This window comes from Triturus cristatus, chromosome 4_2 (genome assembly GCF_964204655.1).
Source record: "Triturus cristatus chromosome 4_2, aTriCri1.1, whole genome shotgun sequence".
NCBI lineage: Eukaryota > Metazoa > Chordata > Amphibia > Caudata > Salamandridae > Triturus > Triturus cristatus.
Window position 1 is genome coordinate 563866808 of NC_140586.1, and position 15824 is coordinate 563882631.

The 15824-nt window shown below is 47.9% G+C and overlaps 1 protein-coding gene across 4 annotated transcripts in view; it reads right to left on the bottom strand.

The window, feature by feature from the left end:
* BCAR3 (BCAR3 adaptor protein, NSP family member) overlaps positions 1-15824 on the bottom strand; it is a 261862-nt gene that overhangs the window by 68003 nt on the left and 178035 nt on the right. The window contains exon 1 of one of the 4 annotated variants that reach the window (XM_085602209.1): positions 14021-14174. The exons of 2 other annotated variants lie outside the window; for them this stretch is intronic. In XM_085602209.1, the coding sequence (XP_085458335.1) occupies positions 14021-14137 (117 nt within the window). In that variant the 5' untranslated portion in view covers positions 14138-14174. Of the gene's footprint in view, positions 1-12748; positions 13890-14020; positions 14175-15824 lie in introns of those variants that run through there. One more of the 4 variants, XM_085602210.1, reaches the window with a different exon arrangement.

Sequence of the window (15824 nt, forward strand, 5' to 3'; positions counted from 1 at the left end):
CACCCGACTTCCGCCAGCAGAATCACGGCGTCGCGGCCGATGCGGGTGGGCTCCGATCGGTCCGCTTGTCTTCGGGGCGCTTCCCCCCTCCACCAGGGTCACAGCGGCAAGCGCCTGAGGCGCGGGGTGGGCTCCCGGTCGCCATCGGACACGCTGCGGGCTCTGCTTCGCCCCGCAGGCTTCTCGGCGCGTCGGCTCTTCCCCAAGGGGGGGGGGAGGGTGCCCTCACTGCGGGCAGCTCGCCCTCTCTCTCCCACCTCCTCGCAGAACGAAGGCTGCACACACGGGGTGTAGTACCACTCTCGTCGCCAATGTAATGTTGGGGCCCTAGGCCCTCATGCTCGGTGGCAATAACGGACGCTGACACACTTAGTTGGGTAGTGGGTTAACTGGCCACGAGCACGTGCGCTCGGCCCTTTTATTAGCAGCGTCACCTGACCCAGTGACGTCTGTGGTGGGTGGGTGTATAGTGGGATACACACATGGGAACACTAGAACGTGTCCATGCTAGGACACTACAGCTTTGTGCCAAACCCTATGGGTTTTACATTGTTGCCGCACCATTATGTCCCCTTTAGATACACAACAAAGGGATTGGTGCTCTGTGCCGCACAGTGTTTTTGGCTTTGTACTTGTGACAATGCTGGTGCTGTGCTTGCATTCACTTTTGGGGCGAACACTCCTGAGCTCTTTGTGCTGCTTGGCACAGAGCACCACTTAGCGTTGCTAAAGCACCCGTCTGGGTCTCCGTAGCTGCCATTCTGACAGTATCCCTCGTCACTGGCGTTGACGTGGGTGGAGATAATTAACTCTTGTATTCTTGATTTCTCCTATGACAGAGGCACTGAAAGCATCATCTGCTCCAGGGACAGCGGTTTCAAGGGATGCGGCTTCCTGTTCAGCTGTAAAGTGAGCCCCCCTTGAGAGGGTCATCAGCAAGCCCATCCCCAGCATCTCCATTTGGCAGGTCCCCTGCGCCTGCCCGGGCCCTGCTAGGGTTTCACCCACTTCCTGCCTCTGATGGACGCCGAGCGCTAGCTGAGCTCATCACGTCAGCGTGATGAGCTCAGCTCGCGACCCAGCAGCCCCTGCCCGATGGCTCTTAACAGATAGCGCATATGAAGGGAGGGGATTTTTCTTCTTGTGTGTTATTATTCCTAAATGGTTTTGTCAAATGACAAAAAAGCTCTGCTTTTACACTACACTCCCGTCTATCTTAGATTAATAAGCCAATCACACAGAGAGAATTAGACGAACAAATCAAAACCAACTTAATTACAAACGAAAGTAAAATATAACATAGTCCTATAATTCGGGTTCCATAAAGCTGCCAGCATTAGCTATTTGTTAGGATAGGTTGGTGAACTTAAGCATATGTTGCAGAAATCAATGGACAGGTCACAGGTTAGATTCGTCCGAACCAACTCAGCCATCCATCGACAGAATGTCCGTAAAATGAATGCTTATGAATCAAATAATATTAGGGCCTGGCAATTCTAGTGTTATGGATTTTCACAACTTTAATGCAAATTTTAATTATGATTTCACGACTGCATTTAGTATAGATGCCAGTGGTGTGATAAAGTCCACTCAGAGGTGAAGCCAAATCCTGTATACGTGAGTGTAGGTAGGTGAATAACATCCTCAGATAAGTCAACAAAAGGCACCAAGAGGGCAAGTATTGGGCAAACAATGTGCTAAACAAATGCTCAGATTAACATGCAACATGTAGCTGCACCCAACCCAGACAGCAAGTAAAGCCAGCTGTATTTAGTTTCAGTGTTTGCCTGCAATAAACACCTTCTTTGCGCAGAAGTACACTATATAAAACGTCACCTACCATAGTCTGTCATTGCAAAACTTGACGTTGAGGGGCAATATTAAGAGTCATTTTAGAAGGATACAAACTTCCAAATAATAAATACCTACTTCACGGTGATTCACTGCCATGCCCCATTACTGGACCGTCCTTTCACTTGACGAGCTCCTAACAGCGCCCTTTGCATATCTGCCCATCTATAAATCCTGCTGACTAATCTCCAATGGTCACTGGAACCCTGTGCGTAGTTGCCAAGGAGCCATATATAACATCTAGTGCTTTCAGCCGGCCTCGTGAGTCAGCGAAACACACCTCTCTCTATCCGTTGGGATCTTTTAGCCCATGCTTGTGCCTCGGTGAAGGAGGAAGCGGATCTCAAGCCCCTTTGAACACCTGATGAAAATGTACAGGTAGGATCTTCACTTATGGGGTGTGGCACAGGGACCTGTTACAATGGCATCAGATGTAGTGTTTGTATTTGTTCACTGTAGTCCCTCCTGTAATGTATTATAAATGTCGTTATTGCACAGTTTATGCTTCCTGGCTCCTGAAGTTGCAGTTACCGCTTATACACTTATTGTTCGTTGATCATTGACATGGTAACAGTAATGACACAAATATACACCCTGATGATTACTGCATGCCGTCCTGTTCTATGTTTGTACTGGGTGTCTTCTAAGTAATAATCAATAAAGTATTCAAAACATGCTTACAATGGAAAACATGAAACCGCAACCCAGGACTGGCTGAAAGCTGTGCCAGTAACTTTGGGTCACTTGGTAGTACACTCTGCGGAGTATGGTGGCTCAGGAGACTAATACTTCCTTTACGGGACTCTGTGTTTGACCCCATTCTCAAAGGTGAGTGTCCTGGTGGGTCCACACAGACTTTTATCATTCTGAGGTCAATACAATGGGTATCATTGAGTTGCGTAGCAAGAAACATCTGTTTTTTAGTACCAAGATTCCTGGAGGGGTTAGTCTGTGAATTACAAATGCAGATTATATTATGTATACCACAGTTAAAGCAAACACTGCTTTTTGTAAACTGAAATCATATAACTAGGGCTCCCGGTTTTATAGTATTTATTTGTTTGCCTTTTTCGTCTGTATTTATCCATATTTATTTTTTGCTAATTCTATCTGTATTTATTTTGGGTTTTGTAGAAAAATGAAGCTGAAATTAGTATATTTCCACATTTATTTAACCGATAAATATGCACTCATGCTTGAATGTCTGCCAGGTTTCAGTGCTGTGAACACCCGCAGAAGATAAATCAGTGCACTTATATGAAAATATGCAAACTTCAGTATCAACCTTGTGCATATCTTCTACTGTTAAAGCCTCTTTACTAAAATTCCTTTCTTTTTTAATGCTCTTATCTATCAATCTACACATCTTTGGCGTGAAAGTCATGACAGGCAGTATTTAGAATTACTCAAAAAGCAACTCAATTTCCGTTTTTATCCACATTTAAAAATAAATACAGACAAGAAAATGAATGTTTTCTGTCTGTATTTACCTGTCAAAATCTGTAAAAACGGAAAACAGGGAGCTTTAATCATAACACAGAAAAGTTGTTTTGACCATCAAGCAATAACAATACATACACCTTGATTTTGCAGAAATCATTATGGCCAACAAATGTTTTCATACATAGATTTTTACAGTCAGACTGTGGCTGCCATAGTGTCATTCCATGGTTAGGCTGCGTGAAATGGCGTGCCCTGAAAACCTGTATCATCTTTAAGAATCCATACCTAATTCATGAGCAATCGACACACAAATACCAGATTAGGCATGTATGTTTGTATTGTTTATTTATATAGCATAAACCTAGCATCAATTGGAGCTTTAAATACATTTGTTTGATACAGTGGCACTATATTTCATTTATTTACGATCGTTTAAAATTTTTAACATATTTACAGTTGTAAGCAATGAAAGATTAACTAACTTGCCCAGAAACAGACAACTGTAAGTCAATTGCAGATCCAGGTTTGGAGTCCAGGTCCCCAAGTTATAATGTCAGCAGCTTAACCCCCAGGCAGCTTGACCAGTTACAAAAGCACCTTGCAGAAGCTGTGCATCTCTAGGACACGTGCGGTACTAGGGGGTCAAGCTGTTCTCGGACTTTAGGTGCCACCACACAAATACCAACGTACTAGAGTCCACATCATCTTGCATTCCAGGAGTGGACTAGCCAATAAGGAAAATAACTTCTCCAGATGCCTCTGACGAGCCTGTCGAGCAAGGATAGAGACAGTTGCATGTCACACTGACCCTTGCACAAGAATGGCTCTGACCCAGCCATATTGGCCTTTCATTTTATTCTGTACCTGCCCTACTGCCTTACAGGTAACCTTTCCCAAGACATGCTGGCCTTTCAAAGTCAATGGGTGCACTGGTAAACCAAGCCACTTGTTCTTAGATTGATGAGCCAACGTCTAGGATACCCCTCTAAGATGTGCAATTTTCTTCTGGTAGCCTTATACAAGCTTCACTGTTCATTATCTTTTAGGTGTGGTTCAAAGATGGCTTTGTATTTAGCACTGTCTTGAGAATTCCTCTCGTTATAAGCAGGGCTGGACTGGATACCCAACGCTGCCCTGGCACATTTTGTCAGACCAGCCCCTATAGGCTGCATAGTGAGCGCAGCAAGCTAGTCTGGCCACTACTTAGGGGTTTGGGAAGGTTCTCCCAAGACAATTTGGGGGGAAATGGCAAACACATTTTTAATTACATATTCAATTCAATTCAAATTAATTCAAAGCATCGTAATTGACGACCTTACAGTGCACCAGGATACAGCAATCTTTACTAGGACTTTTCAATGATTCTCTGATTATCACCCTCCAACAGTGCCCCTCATCTCTCCATAGCCCCTCTCTCACATGTATTTCATGTGTTTGATAGCGTCTCTCATGCCAGTGTAGGGTGTCGGAGCATTTTGATTCACTCATACGGAGAATAAATCATGTGTGTAAATCGGTGTATAGAAAACGTTACATAAGACAAAGGGGACTCCATGGTGTAGGATTCACATGCCATCCATACTGGTAGGCATATTTTAAGAGCGCCTGGTCTGGGGAAGCACAAACTCAGGATTCAGAACGTAACACAGTGGTTAGGGTTGACTTTACTAATAAGAATTTCTACCCAAACAGACACTTTTTTTTAAGCAAAATTAGGATAATGAAAGACTGGGACAAAAAACATAACTTTCTAACATAAATTACAAGTTTGACTTATGAAATGCATAGTAACAAAAGGATCTCTGTGACAAAATCAGTAACCCACTGAGCTATGCACATAAAATACTATTTTGTGATCTGCATAGTACATGCTCTTTGCAGCAGGCATATTAACTGTATGTGCTACCTCAGATGAGTGAAAACTGTCACTAGGCAAAACTCTGATCTCTCTCCTGCAGGTATATTAATCAACAGAGTTATCTTGGCACTTTTATTGTTTCCTGAAAACAGTTGGATATATAAGGAACACTGCAGTGCTTTTACAAATGCAGCACTGCAAAACCGGCCCTCAGAGGCAAAAGCGCCCCCTACCCTTCCAGCCTCCAAGGGAAGGGGGATGTGGGAGGCAGCCGACCATAGTGAAGGCTGTCCCCTGGGTATTTTGGGGAAATAAGGCTGTCGGATGACTGCTCAGGTTTTGGGCAGTTTTTGGGCCAATATCTATCTATCAATATATATATATATATATATATATCTACTGGCGGTACGCGCACGGTTAAAAACCTTAAAAAATAAATAAATACATGCATAACTTAGCATTTAAAAAAACGTACAAATTCACTGAAAAAACCATAGGTTTCACACATGTTATAGTTAGCTGGACATTTCACTCGTGAAAAACCATTGAAATTCCCCCGTTATAGTTAGTGCAGGCAACTATAACTCACGCGACCGCAATCCTCTGCTGATGACGTCAGATATTACATCACTGTATTTAGACACTTATTTACCCATGTCTTCTTCCATTAATTTTTAGCTATACATATATTACAAATATTTTTTTTTCAGAAAGACAGATATGTCATCAGTGATGTAATATCTGACGTCATCCGCAGAGGATTGCGGTCGCGTGAGTTATAGTTGCCTGCACTAACTATAACGGGGGAATTTCAATGGTTTTTCACGAGTGAAATGTCCAGCTAACTATAACATGTGTGAAACCTATGGTTTTTTAAGTGAATTTGCAAGGTTTTTTAAATGCTAATTCCTAACTATAACGTGTGTGAAACCTATGGTTTTTTCAGTGAATATATATATATATATATATATAAATCTCCAAAGTGCCCCAAGCATTCGAAAGGTCACTCGACGTCACTCGCACCAACCGGCCTTTTGTTGCTGCTCTCCTCGTATTTCAGACATAAAATGTTTCCCCAACGCATTTCAAGGCTACCACGCCTCTTCCTCATGGGGCTTGCTTGAACAAATGGCATCACAAACTCACGTAACTTCGATTTTAGGCATCTTTTATTTCTACAAACCCCTCCCTGAAGCTTGACTCAGTGCAGTTTCTTCAGGATGCATTATGGGATGTGTAGTTGCCAACGTGAGTAATTTACATTTTTACCTATAGTAGGTGCGATGTCCATTCATAATATTGCCGCTTTTTAATGTCCTAAGTAGGATCTGAAACATTGTAGGAGAGCACTCTGTTGCAAATGGAGCGACGTGCTGAAACGGAGTGAAGCAGTTTCACCCCACAGCCTCTCAGGTAAGTTCGAGATGGTGCCCCTTCCAGGACCGGACCGCCCTACAAACCATGAATCACCAAAGTGCCCCAAGCATTCGAAAGCTCACTCGACGTCACTCGCACCAACCGGCCTTTTGTTGCTGCTCTCCTCGTATTTCAGCCATAAAATGTTTCCCCAACGCGTTTCAAGGCTACCACGCCTCTTCCTCATGGGGCTATATATATAATTTTTCTTTTTTTTTTCAGGTACCATTTGTTAGTGATTTTCAGGTACCAGCCACCATTATTCTCTGGTGACACGGTGACTGGTAGATATCTTTTTGCGGTATTGTAGTGGTAGGCATTTGTGGATAGCATTTGGCATTATTTTCTACAAGTTTGCGCAGGCAAGTTAATTTAGACGCTTTAATTGCACTCAAATGAAGATGGCGGCGCCTGACGTGTCGAGTGAGGGCATGGTGGCCCAGGAGCTGAGGCTACTGGCAGAGGCAGGGTGCCTCAATTTACTTGTAGAGGGGGCGCCACATAATAGTGGTCACCCCATTAGGAAGGCAGCGGAGGGGGGCGCGGCTACAGTGCTCACATGCTCACGGCCGAGCCGACCTCCAGATCAGCTGCCACACATCCAGGTGACCAAACAGGACACTATAATACGGGAAGAGTAGTGCCGGGGAGGGAGGCCGCAGACAATGGTGCATCTGTGGGACCGATGCGCCCAGCGGGGCCTCCACAGGCTAGGCCAGAGAGCCCTTTGGAACTTGCAATCTGGGCAGCAGTTGGCAGCATGAGAGGCCTCGTGGTACTCTGGAGGGGGCAGGGCCACCATGGATGTGTGCAGGGCCTCGCAAGAAGGGAAGGGGAAAGTCTGGCTCTGTAATGGGCGGTCGGGGCCCTCAACGAGCATAAAACAGTGCAACGGGAGGTGGGAGGGGCTGTGGTTGAGACTGAGGATGGAGCAGCAGTGGTTCCTGGCAGGGAGGCCGGTGGACTGGAGGATTCCCTAGATTTTTAAGAGGTTTACAGACAGTTTTTTGAGGAGGATGATGATAACAGGATTATGGAGCAGGAGGCGGGGCCTAGCAGATGCATCTAGGGAGACTGAATAGAATGTGTTTGGGGCATTGGTAGGTGGATAGAAAGAGCGCCATTGGGGGTGAAGGCACGTTGGGCAGGAGAAGAGAGGGAGGCAGCATGTGTAATGTTGAGCCAGCAGTGGGCGCCCAGGCGGTTTATGGGGAGTCATTGTAAGAGGCCGGGGTTTCCAAACAAAGTGGAGGATTAACCCCGGAATTGTCAGCCGCTATGTTAGAATGGAGAGGCAAAGAGGGGGAGGACCTAGATGAAGAGCTGTTGGAACTTTAGGGCTCGGGAGGGGGAGCATGTCAGTAAGGCCCCCTAGCAAAGTTTATGGTAGGGCAGGTCATGTAAGGGCAGGACAATGACCGCAAAGAAGTGAAGTGACGGTGTTTGAGACCCGGAATCAATTTCATTTGGGGGTCAGGCGCAGGCAAGTTCTGTAGAGGCACTACCGTTCCATGGTAGTCCAGGCCAAGGGGTGGAAACGGGGGTGCACCAGTCTAGAATTTTCACCAGCACACTAGGCCTCTGTTGTTTTTTACAGGTCGACGCTGCTTCAGGGGGGGGCTGACTCAGGAGAGTTTAGTGCGGCTCATTGGCCCTGAGGGGATAAGAAGGCGTGTCCCAGTGCGGCTAACTGGACAGTAGCGATGGACCACATGATTACGCCCCAAGATGGTCTGGTGTGGCCTCCGTGGTGCACCACAGAGAAGGTCGAGGAGCAATCTCTAGCAAAGGAACACACAGGATGACTCGTTCTGCATCGGTGGAGTGGTGGGGAGGGCTAGGTACGGCCCCCTGTGTAAGTTGGTTTCTGAGTTAACAGTACAATCTGATAGACGTAGGCAAAGTTGGGCGGGCGAGGATGCCCAGATATTGATGGGAGAAAATGCGGGGGAGCTGTCCATGCTTAACTATGAAGAAGAGACCTTAAAAGAAAAGGAGTTGCGGGGGGAGGATGAAGATCAGGCAGGGTAATCGATCTGGTGGCAGGAAGGCATGAGGGGGGCTCTTCTAACCAACATGCTACTAGTATTTTGCAAGATACAGGTGCGCGGCAGCAACAAGGAGGATGAGGCAAAACCTGGCGACAAGAAAGGATGGCGAAGCAGCAGTTCCCTGAGCGGGCACCGACCTTGACACCAGGTAAGATACCGCGGGAAGTTCGACTCATGTTAAAAATGCTACACTTCTACAAAACCGGCCCTCAGTAGCAAAATCGGCACCCCACCCTTCCAGCCTCCTGGGGAAACGCCTGGTATGACCAGTCCGGCTTTGGGTATAAGCCGTTTTCTCAGCTAACTGTGTGCCATATTACTGCTTCAACTAATGTCTCCGTTCTTCACATACTTGTACGCTGTAATTACACGCTCGGTCGCAGCAGACACTTGTAAGTATTTAATTACACGTTTGTACTGCGCTCTGCAGTCCTGTCCCTTGTTCTCGCTTTCAAGTACGGCTTTGTAAATTAATTACTATAAATAAACCACTAAAGAGCTACCCTGCTTGGGAAAAGCCAGCTGTTACAGTATTCGTAGGAGGCCGCCCAGACATGAGAAAGTTACAGGAATTTGTCGAGCAATCTGGCGGCCCACTCCACTCAGCTGTGCTGGGCCAACTACAACAACATGGCGGCCGGGACGGGCCCTGTGCTGCGCCCCCTGCCTGCGCGCGCTGTCACTGCCCGCTGCGCGCTGATATGCCAAGCACGTCAGAGGGTCACTTTCAGAGCAGCCCAAGCGCGCGAGTTATGAACTAAACGTGACCTACCTCGCAGAGGGCCCCGTCCCCCCCGGCCTCCTCCAGCTCTGAGAGACCGGCGCGCAGAGATCTCCTTAGACAGCCGAACTCACGAGCTAGAGCTGAAGTGCGAGGTCCCACGTAGCAGCAGCGCGCTTTGTGTACACATTGCCGGGTTCTGCAACCCAGGCGGCCTCTGTAATTTGGGACGGGATTTCTGCCACCACAGCCGTAACTGACTTCAGATCACACCGCATGCCCCGGAACATGGTCATTAGCCTATTCTGGACATAAACACCTTCTCTTGCCCCTGCATTTACCGGGCCTAACTGTTTGCAAAGGAGCTCTATTTTGGGGGGATTCTAGCTGGGCTCGTCAGCTGTGTGTCAGTCACTCCGATGGAACTCTTGGTCACCACGTGCCCGCTCAAGTGTGTTATTTCTCAGCTATGCTAAGAATTTGGCAGGGGCAAGATCAACACGCCCACCCACCCACCCACACGCAGTCACCTGCCGGACGGCCCGCTGTAGCCGAAAACTGTGGCGGAACGGCATAGGAGGCAGAATAAATGTCTCTTGAGGGGCTGGGGCCTGCAAAGGGTCTTCAGGGCAGGGGCAGAGCCATTCACAAGTCCACAACGTATGATATGACCTGTCCCATCCCTGGACCTAGTGGCTATCCCTAAGCCCCAAACGATTGAGACTTTTTTCAGCTTTTCTGTAGGCCTGACTGTCTCTGACCCAAAGAGCAAGTTCTTTCTATTCAGTATGAGATGTGAAACAAAAATGTTAATTTTGAAGAGCACTGACTGACAGAGACTTTATCTCAAACACATTTTGTGAAAAGTTAATCCACCTGTTTTGTAAATTGGTGTAATTTCAAAAGGTTGTGCATTGTATCCTCTTGGCATATTACTGTCTAATGATGAAACACACAATACATGGACACCCCTTTCGCTGCTTCCCTCTATCACATTTTCATGACATCCCTGCAGTGCTGAGGGGAAGAGCGCGTGTGTAGATAGCAACATCTCACGATGGCCTAGGTTTACTAAAAGTCGAATAGATCAGCACTGTGTAAAAATCGACAGCGCTGCATCGTGTAAGTGGTAAAATAATTGCACAGTGCAATATTTCCAAAGGGATAGAAGCCGATAATGCCATCAGCTGCATATGCACAAAAAATGCAGCTCTCGCACATTGGTAAGCATTGCCCCTTGGTGCATGGGAGAGCCAGCAGGGTCATGCATGGCATTTGCCCTCAAGATACGACCTCCAGCACCAGTTTCTAAGTGAAGAGAAGTGCCGAAGGAAGTCACATAAAACATGTAACTTTGGGCATATCACAAGATATTCTGCTTTCCTACTGTGTGTGCATGGTTCCATTTTGTGCTAATATTGTGCTCAAGTCGTGCTACTTTAGTAGTTCTGGCTTTGTGTATAATCAAAGGGGTGTTTGAGTTGGGGGTTTGGCCACTTGGAGTTGCACTTGCATCAACTTTTTGGTGCCAAATACATTTTCCATCAGAAAATTGATCAGTGATGCTGTTTGAATCACACAAGTGCCTCCACATACGCATGGTAAATTTGGGCCCAATTGAGACCCAAACTGCCAGGCCAATGAAAAGTTTTCATTCAATATAAAACTTCAAATCAAATCACTGGTGAAAATTTCTGTGTAGGAGGAACTTTTCTTAAGTTCTTTTCCCAGGCAGCATGTACTAACAGCCGCTTCACTTCCGCCAGGGCCTGGATGGATTGGGCCCAATGGAAAGTTGCCATGGAAACGAGTTATTTTAAGTATTAAAAATCCATGCCAAGTTGAGCAATGTGTAAAGTCAGGCATAATACCATTAGTCTATTATTAAACATCAGAGACAATGGCTAGCAGCTTTATTACAAATCCTTTATAGCTTCAGCGCCTGGCAGCGTTATTTGAGGTTAATCTGCGCGGACCAATCACGGTGAGAGCTGGTAGTAATAAAGCAGGGGTTTAGTCCTAAGAGAATTGCAGAATGTAAATCGGCATGAGAAATGATGTGCTTTCCCACAGTCCATGCTGGGAGCGCTGCACTACACAGCTTCCTCTCTTGCCTTTCAAAGTAATCATATACTTACGTTTTTTGTTTTTTTACAGTAACATAGGACCTTCATTCAATTAAGATAGTAAGAAAGTTCAGCACTCTGTGCACAAAGTTCAACACCACAAATTCAAATCTGAATCCAGAGATTGAGCTTTTCATTCTCCTAATTTGATGACACCCGTACCATTGAGATGGATACAGAATACAAGTTGTTTAGTCACTGAATAGGTTTTTTTGGCACATAAATCAACTGCATGGTTTTGCTTTCTGAGTATAGCTTACTCTAAGTTGCATTCTTGTTCGCCTTCACCTCGATTTACTGAATTTCTGAACACGGCCCACTCCTCATTTCGTATATCACAAGCTCTCCTTCTGTGAAATCGTATCCATGCACCCTAACAATAACTCCTCTAGCCTATCTAGTCATTGCACCAACAATTTCCATGAACTGATAGTTTCCCACTAGTGATCGCGCCTAAAACCGATACACGTCATCTTGCACAATCAAACTGCAGGAAATGCATGGAATGGATTCCTTGAGAGCACAAGCGTGAACCCATTAAACAACATTGACCACAAGATTAACCTAAAACCTGGAGTTCTGGAGTAGCGTGCTACTCGCCGGAAAGCACTTCAAAGACCCATCAGGGACAGTAAGCGCTAAATGCAATTACAATACCGAAGAACAAATACACCTGAAGTCAGAATCATTTTCTAAAGTAGCTGACAAATGTGATGATACACAATTTCTGCATGTGGCAAAATTACAAATTTATATCCTGTTTTATGTCACAACTCCTTTCAAAATACCTGGAGTGTGTTTTTGGCTTCTAACACTTCCTCAAGAGTCCATAAAATTAAAGTCATAGTGGATGGCACCACAAATGAAAAACAGCACCAGGGGAAACTTTTAAGTGAGCATAGGCATTCATTTAGTGTTTCCAAACAGCCTTTCTTTGATTTTTATCAGTTCCTGCTGGATTGAAATGTGGTCGCTGTGTTTCCAGCATACAAATATTTAAATAAAAAGGCTGCCTTCCCTGCAATTTCCCAGGTTAGAATACGCTATCTGTCTCGAGCTTTAAAATATATTGACATAAAAGTGTACATGCTACTAAAATGCCTTGCTAGAAGATGCAAGATGCAATGTACATTGTTTTATAGAACACAGAAAATATGTACTGTCATGTTCCTTCAAATAAAGTTATTTAATTAAAAAAAAAAAATGATGACATAAAGTTAGTGACATTATAACATAACGAATAAGGGTATGCAACTGCTGGCTATATAAAAACGGTACTCACCTTGAGTCCAAAGACTGATTTCCGCTGATAGAAACAGCAGAGCGCCGCTGCCAGCGCTTGGAAGACACTGCAGTTTTTAGGCATTTTCGAGCCTTGTGTCTCTGTAACTCCCAGACCTGACTCTGCACACTTCCACCACCAGGCACCACGTGCTCCAAGTCACCGGCTTTCACCCTCAGCTCCCACGCACCACCCAGGACCCTGAGATCTAAGTGACTGGCTTCCGCACTCTACTCACAAGCATTCGCCTGGAGCCCTGTGGTCCAAGTGACTGGATCCACCCTCTGCTCACAATAATCCGCTCCGACTCTTGTGCTCCAAGTGACTGACTTCCACCCTCTGGACCCAGTGCCCCAAGTCACTGGCTTCTACCCTCTGAGCCCAAGCATGTGCTTGGGATGCAGGGGTCCAAGTGACTGACTTCCACCCTCTGCTCACATGCATCCGTCCTAGACCCAGTGTTTCAAGTGACTGGCTTCCACCCCTGCTCACAAGCATCCACTCCTGACCCAGTGCTACAAGTGACCGGCTTCCACCCTCTGCTCACAAGAATCTACCTGGGACACAGTGCCCTACAGGAAAGGTTTCCACCCTCTGCTCACAAGAATCTGCTCAGAAGCATCTACCCTGGACCCAGTGCCCCAAGTCACTGGATTCCACCCTCTGAGCCCAAGCGTGCTTGGGATACAGGGGTCCAAGTGACTGCCTTCCACCCTCTGCTCACATGCATCCGTCCTAGACCCAGTGTTTCAAGTGACTGGCTCCCACCCCCTGCTCATAAGCATCCGCCCTGGACCCACTGCTCCCAGTGACTGGCTTCCACCCCTGCTCACAAGCATGCGCCCTGGACCCACTGCTCCCAGTGACTGCCTTCCACCCTCTGTTCACAAGCATCCGCCCTGGACCCAGTGCTCCCAGCGACTGGCTTCCACCCTTAGTTCACAAGCATCTGCTTGAGATCCCGGGCTCCCAGCGACTGCCTTCCACCCTCTGATTAGATTCATCCGCCCTGGACCCACTGCTCCCAGTGACCGGCGTCCCCCCTCTGCTCAGAAGCATCCGCCTGGGACCGCCTGCTCGGCTGGAGCATCCTTCTCAGCGACTTCTGGCACGCTGGCTGGGAGCCTGCCCCGCGCAGAGTGCAGCAGTCCTCCTGCGATCCCACGCTCCCAGCAGTGAAACCCTAGCCCCGGGCCCCGCCGCTCGGATTCCCCAGGGCTTTAAGCTTCCATGTCCACAAAGCATTACCAGCGCCCGCCCCTCCCCACCTACCTGCAGCACGAGGTTCCGGCAGCTCCCCCATCCCTTCCTAGCAGCAGCTCGGTGGACCCCAGCCGTATAGAGCCAGCAGGGGCCCTGGAAGCAGGTCACTGCGCCAGGGCTGTCCATGGCAGAGTGAGAGCCCCCGGTGCCCACGGGTGTGGTGTGGCTGTCCCTTCACAGGCAGGCGGGTGGGAGGCCCCTGGAGGCGTAGGTAGCCCAGGGAAAGGCAGGCCTGTTTGTCTTTAATTAGCCAGCCCATGGCAGCAGGTCACGGAAGAAAGGGGGGGGGGGGGGGTCACTGAGACCAGCACATAAAGGCTTTCAATATGGGGTGACTAGAATGTGGGCAAGGGGCGGCTGGCGGGGCCTGGCAGTGTGTGCCTAGCTGGCAGTCAGCAAATACACGGCAGGAATCGGAACACACATAGCACACTATGCACTGCCCTCAGGGGTGTGAGATTTCCCTCTCTAACAAAGAACGTGCTAGAAGGGGTTCTTGCCCTCACACAAAGGGGGCTGACAGGTGTGCTCAAAAGGGAAGGGGGGTAAACACGTACGTCTTGCCCTACGAGTTTCTATCAAGGGGGAAGTCAAGTGTTTGTGGCGAGCGATTCCTTTTCAGTCAATACAGCTGAGCACTTTTTGGAGGGGTGGAAAGACATCAGGGCGAGTGATCTCTGTTAGAGTGAAGATGTTTCTAAGGCAGGTCACACACTCTTAACGAGAGCGCCTACCCCGCTCTAAAGGGCATGTGCTGGACTTTTGTATGACAAAATGTCAAGTCATTTTTAGGTTTTCTTGCGCTGTGCTTGCGAAATCTCTTGTATTTGAAATAAAAACAATCTTTAAAAGGGCTTAGAGCCGCCCGTTACTTACCTTTCCTTACCATTGGCTGGTTCTCATTTGGCTCCCCACATCACTTTACTTACCACTGACTGACTGCCACACGGCTCTCATGTCACCCTCCTTTCCTTGATTCCTATTGATCAGCACCTTACCCCACCCTCCTCTCTGCTGCCCGTTGTTTCAATCAATACCCCCTTCTCCCTGCTGTCTGTGGTTTGGATACCCTTCCCCCGCCCTCCTCCCTGCTGTCCATTGCTTCAATACCCACCCTGACCTCCTGCCTGCTGTCCACTGCTTCGATACCCACCCCACCCTTCTCCCTGCTGTCCATTGCTTCGATACCCACCCTGACCTCCTCCCTGCTGTCCATTGCTTCGATACCCACCCTGACCTCCTCCCTGCTGTCCACTGCTTCGATACCCACTCTGACCTCCTCCCTGCTGTCCACTGCTTCGATACCAACCCTGACCTCCTCCCTGCTGTCCACTGCTTCGATACCCACCCCACCCTCCTCCCTGCTGTCCATTGCTTCGATACCCACCCTGACCTCCTCCCTGCTGTCCATTGCTTTGATACCCACCCTGACCTCCTCCCTGCTGTCCACTGCTTCGATACCCACCCTGACCTCCTCCCTGCTGTCCATTGCTTCGATGCCCACCCTGCCCTCCTCCCTGCTGTCCATTCCTTCGATGCCCACCCTGACCTCCTCCCTGCTGTCTATTCCTTCGATACCCACCCCACCCTCCTCCCTGCTGTCCATTCCTTCGATACCCACCCCGCCCTCCTACCTGCTGTCCATTCCTTCGATACCCACCCCGCCCTCCTACCTGCTGTCCATTGCTTCGATACCCACCCCGCCCTCCTCCCTGCTGTCCTTTGCTTCGATACCCACCCTGACCTCCTTCCTGCTGTCCATTCCTTCGATACCCACCCCACCCTCCTCCCTGCTGTCCACTGCTTCGATACC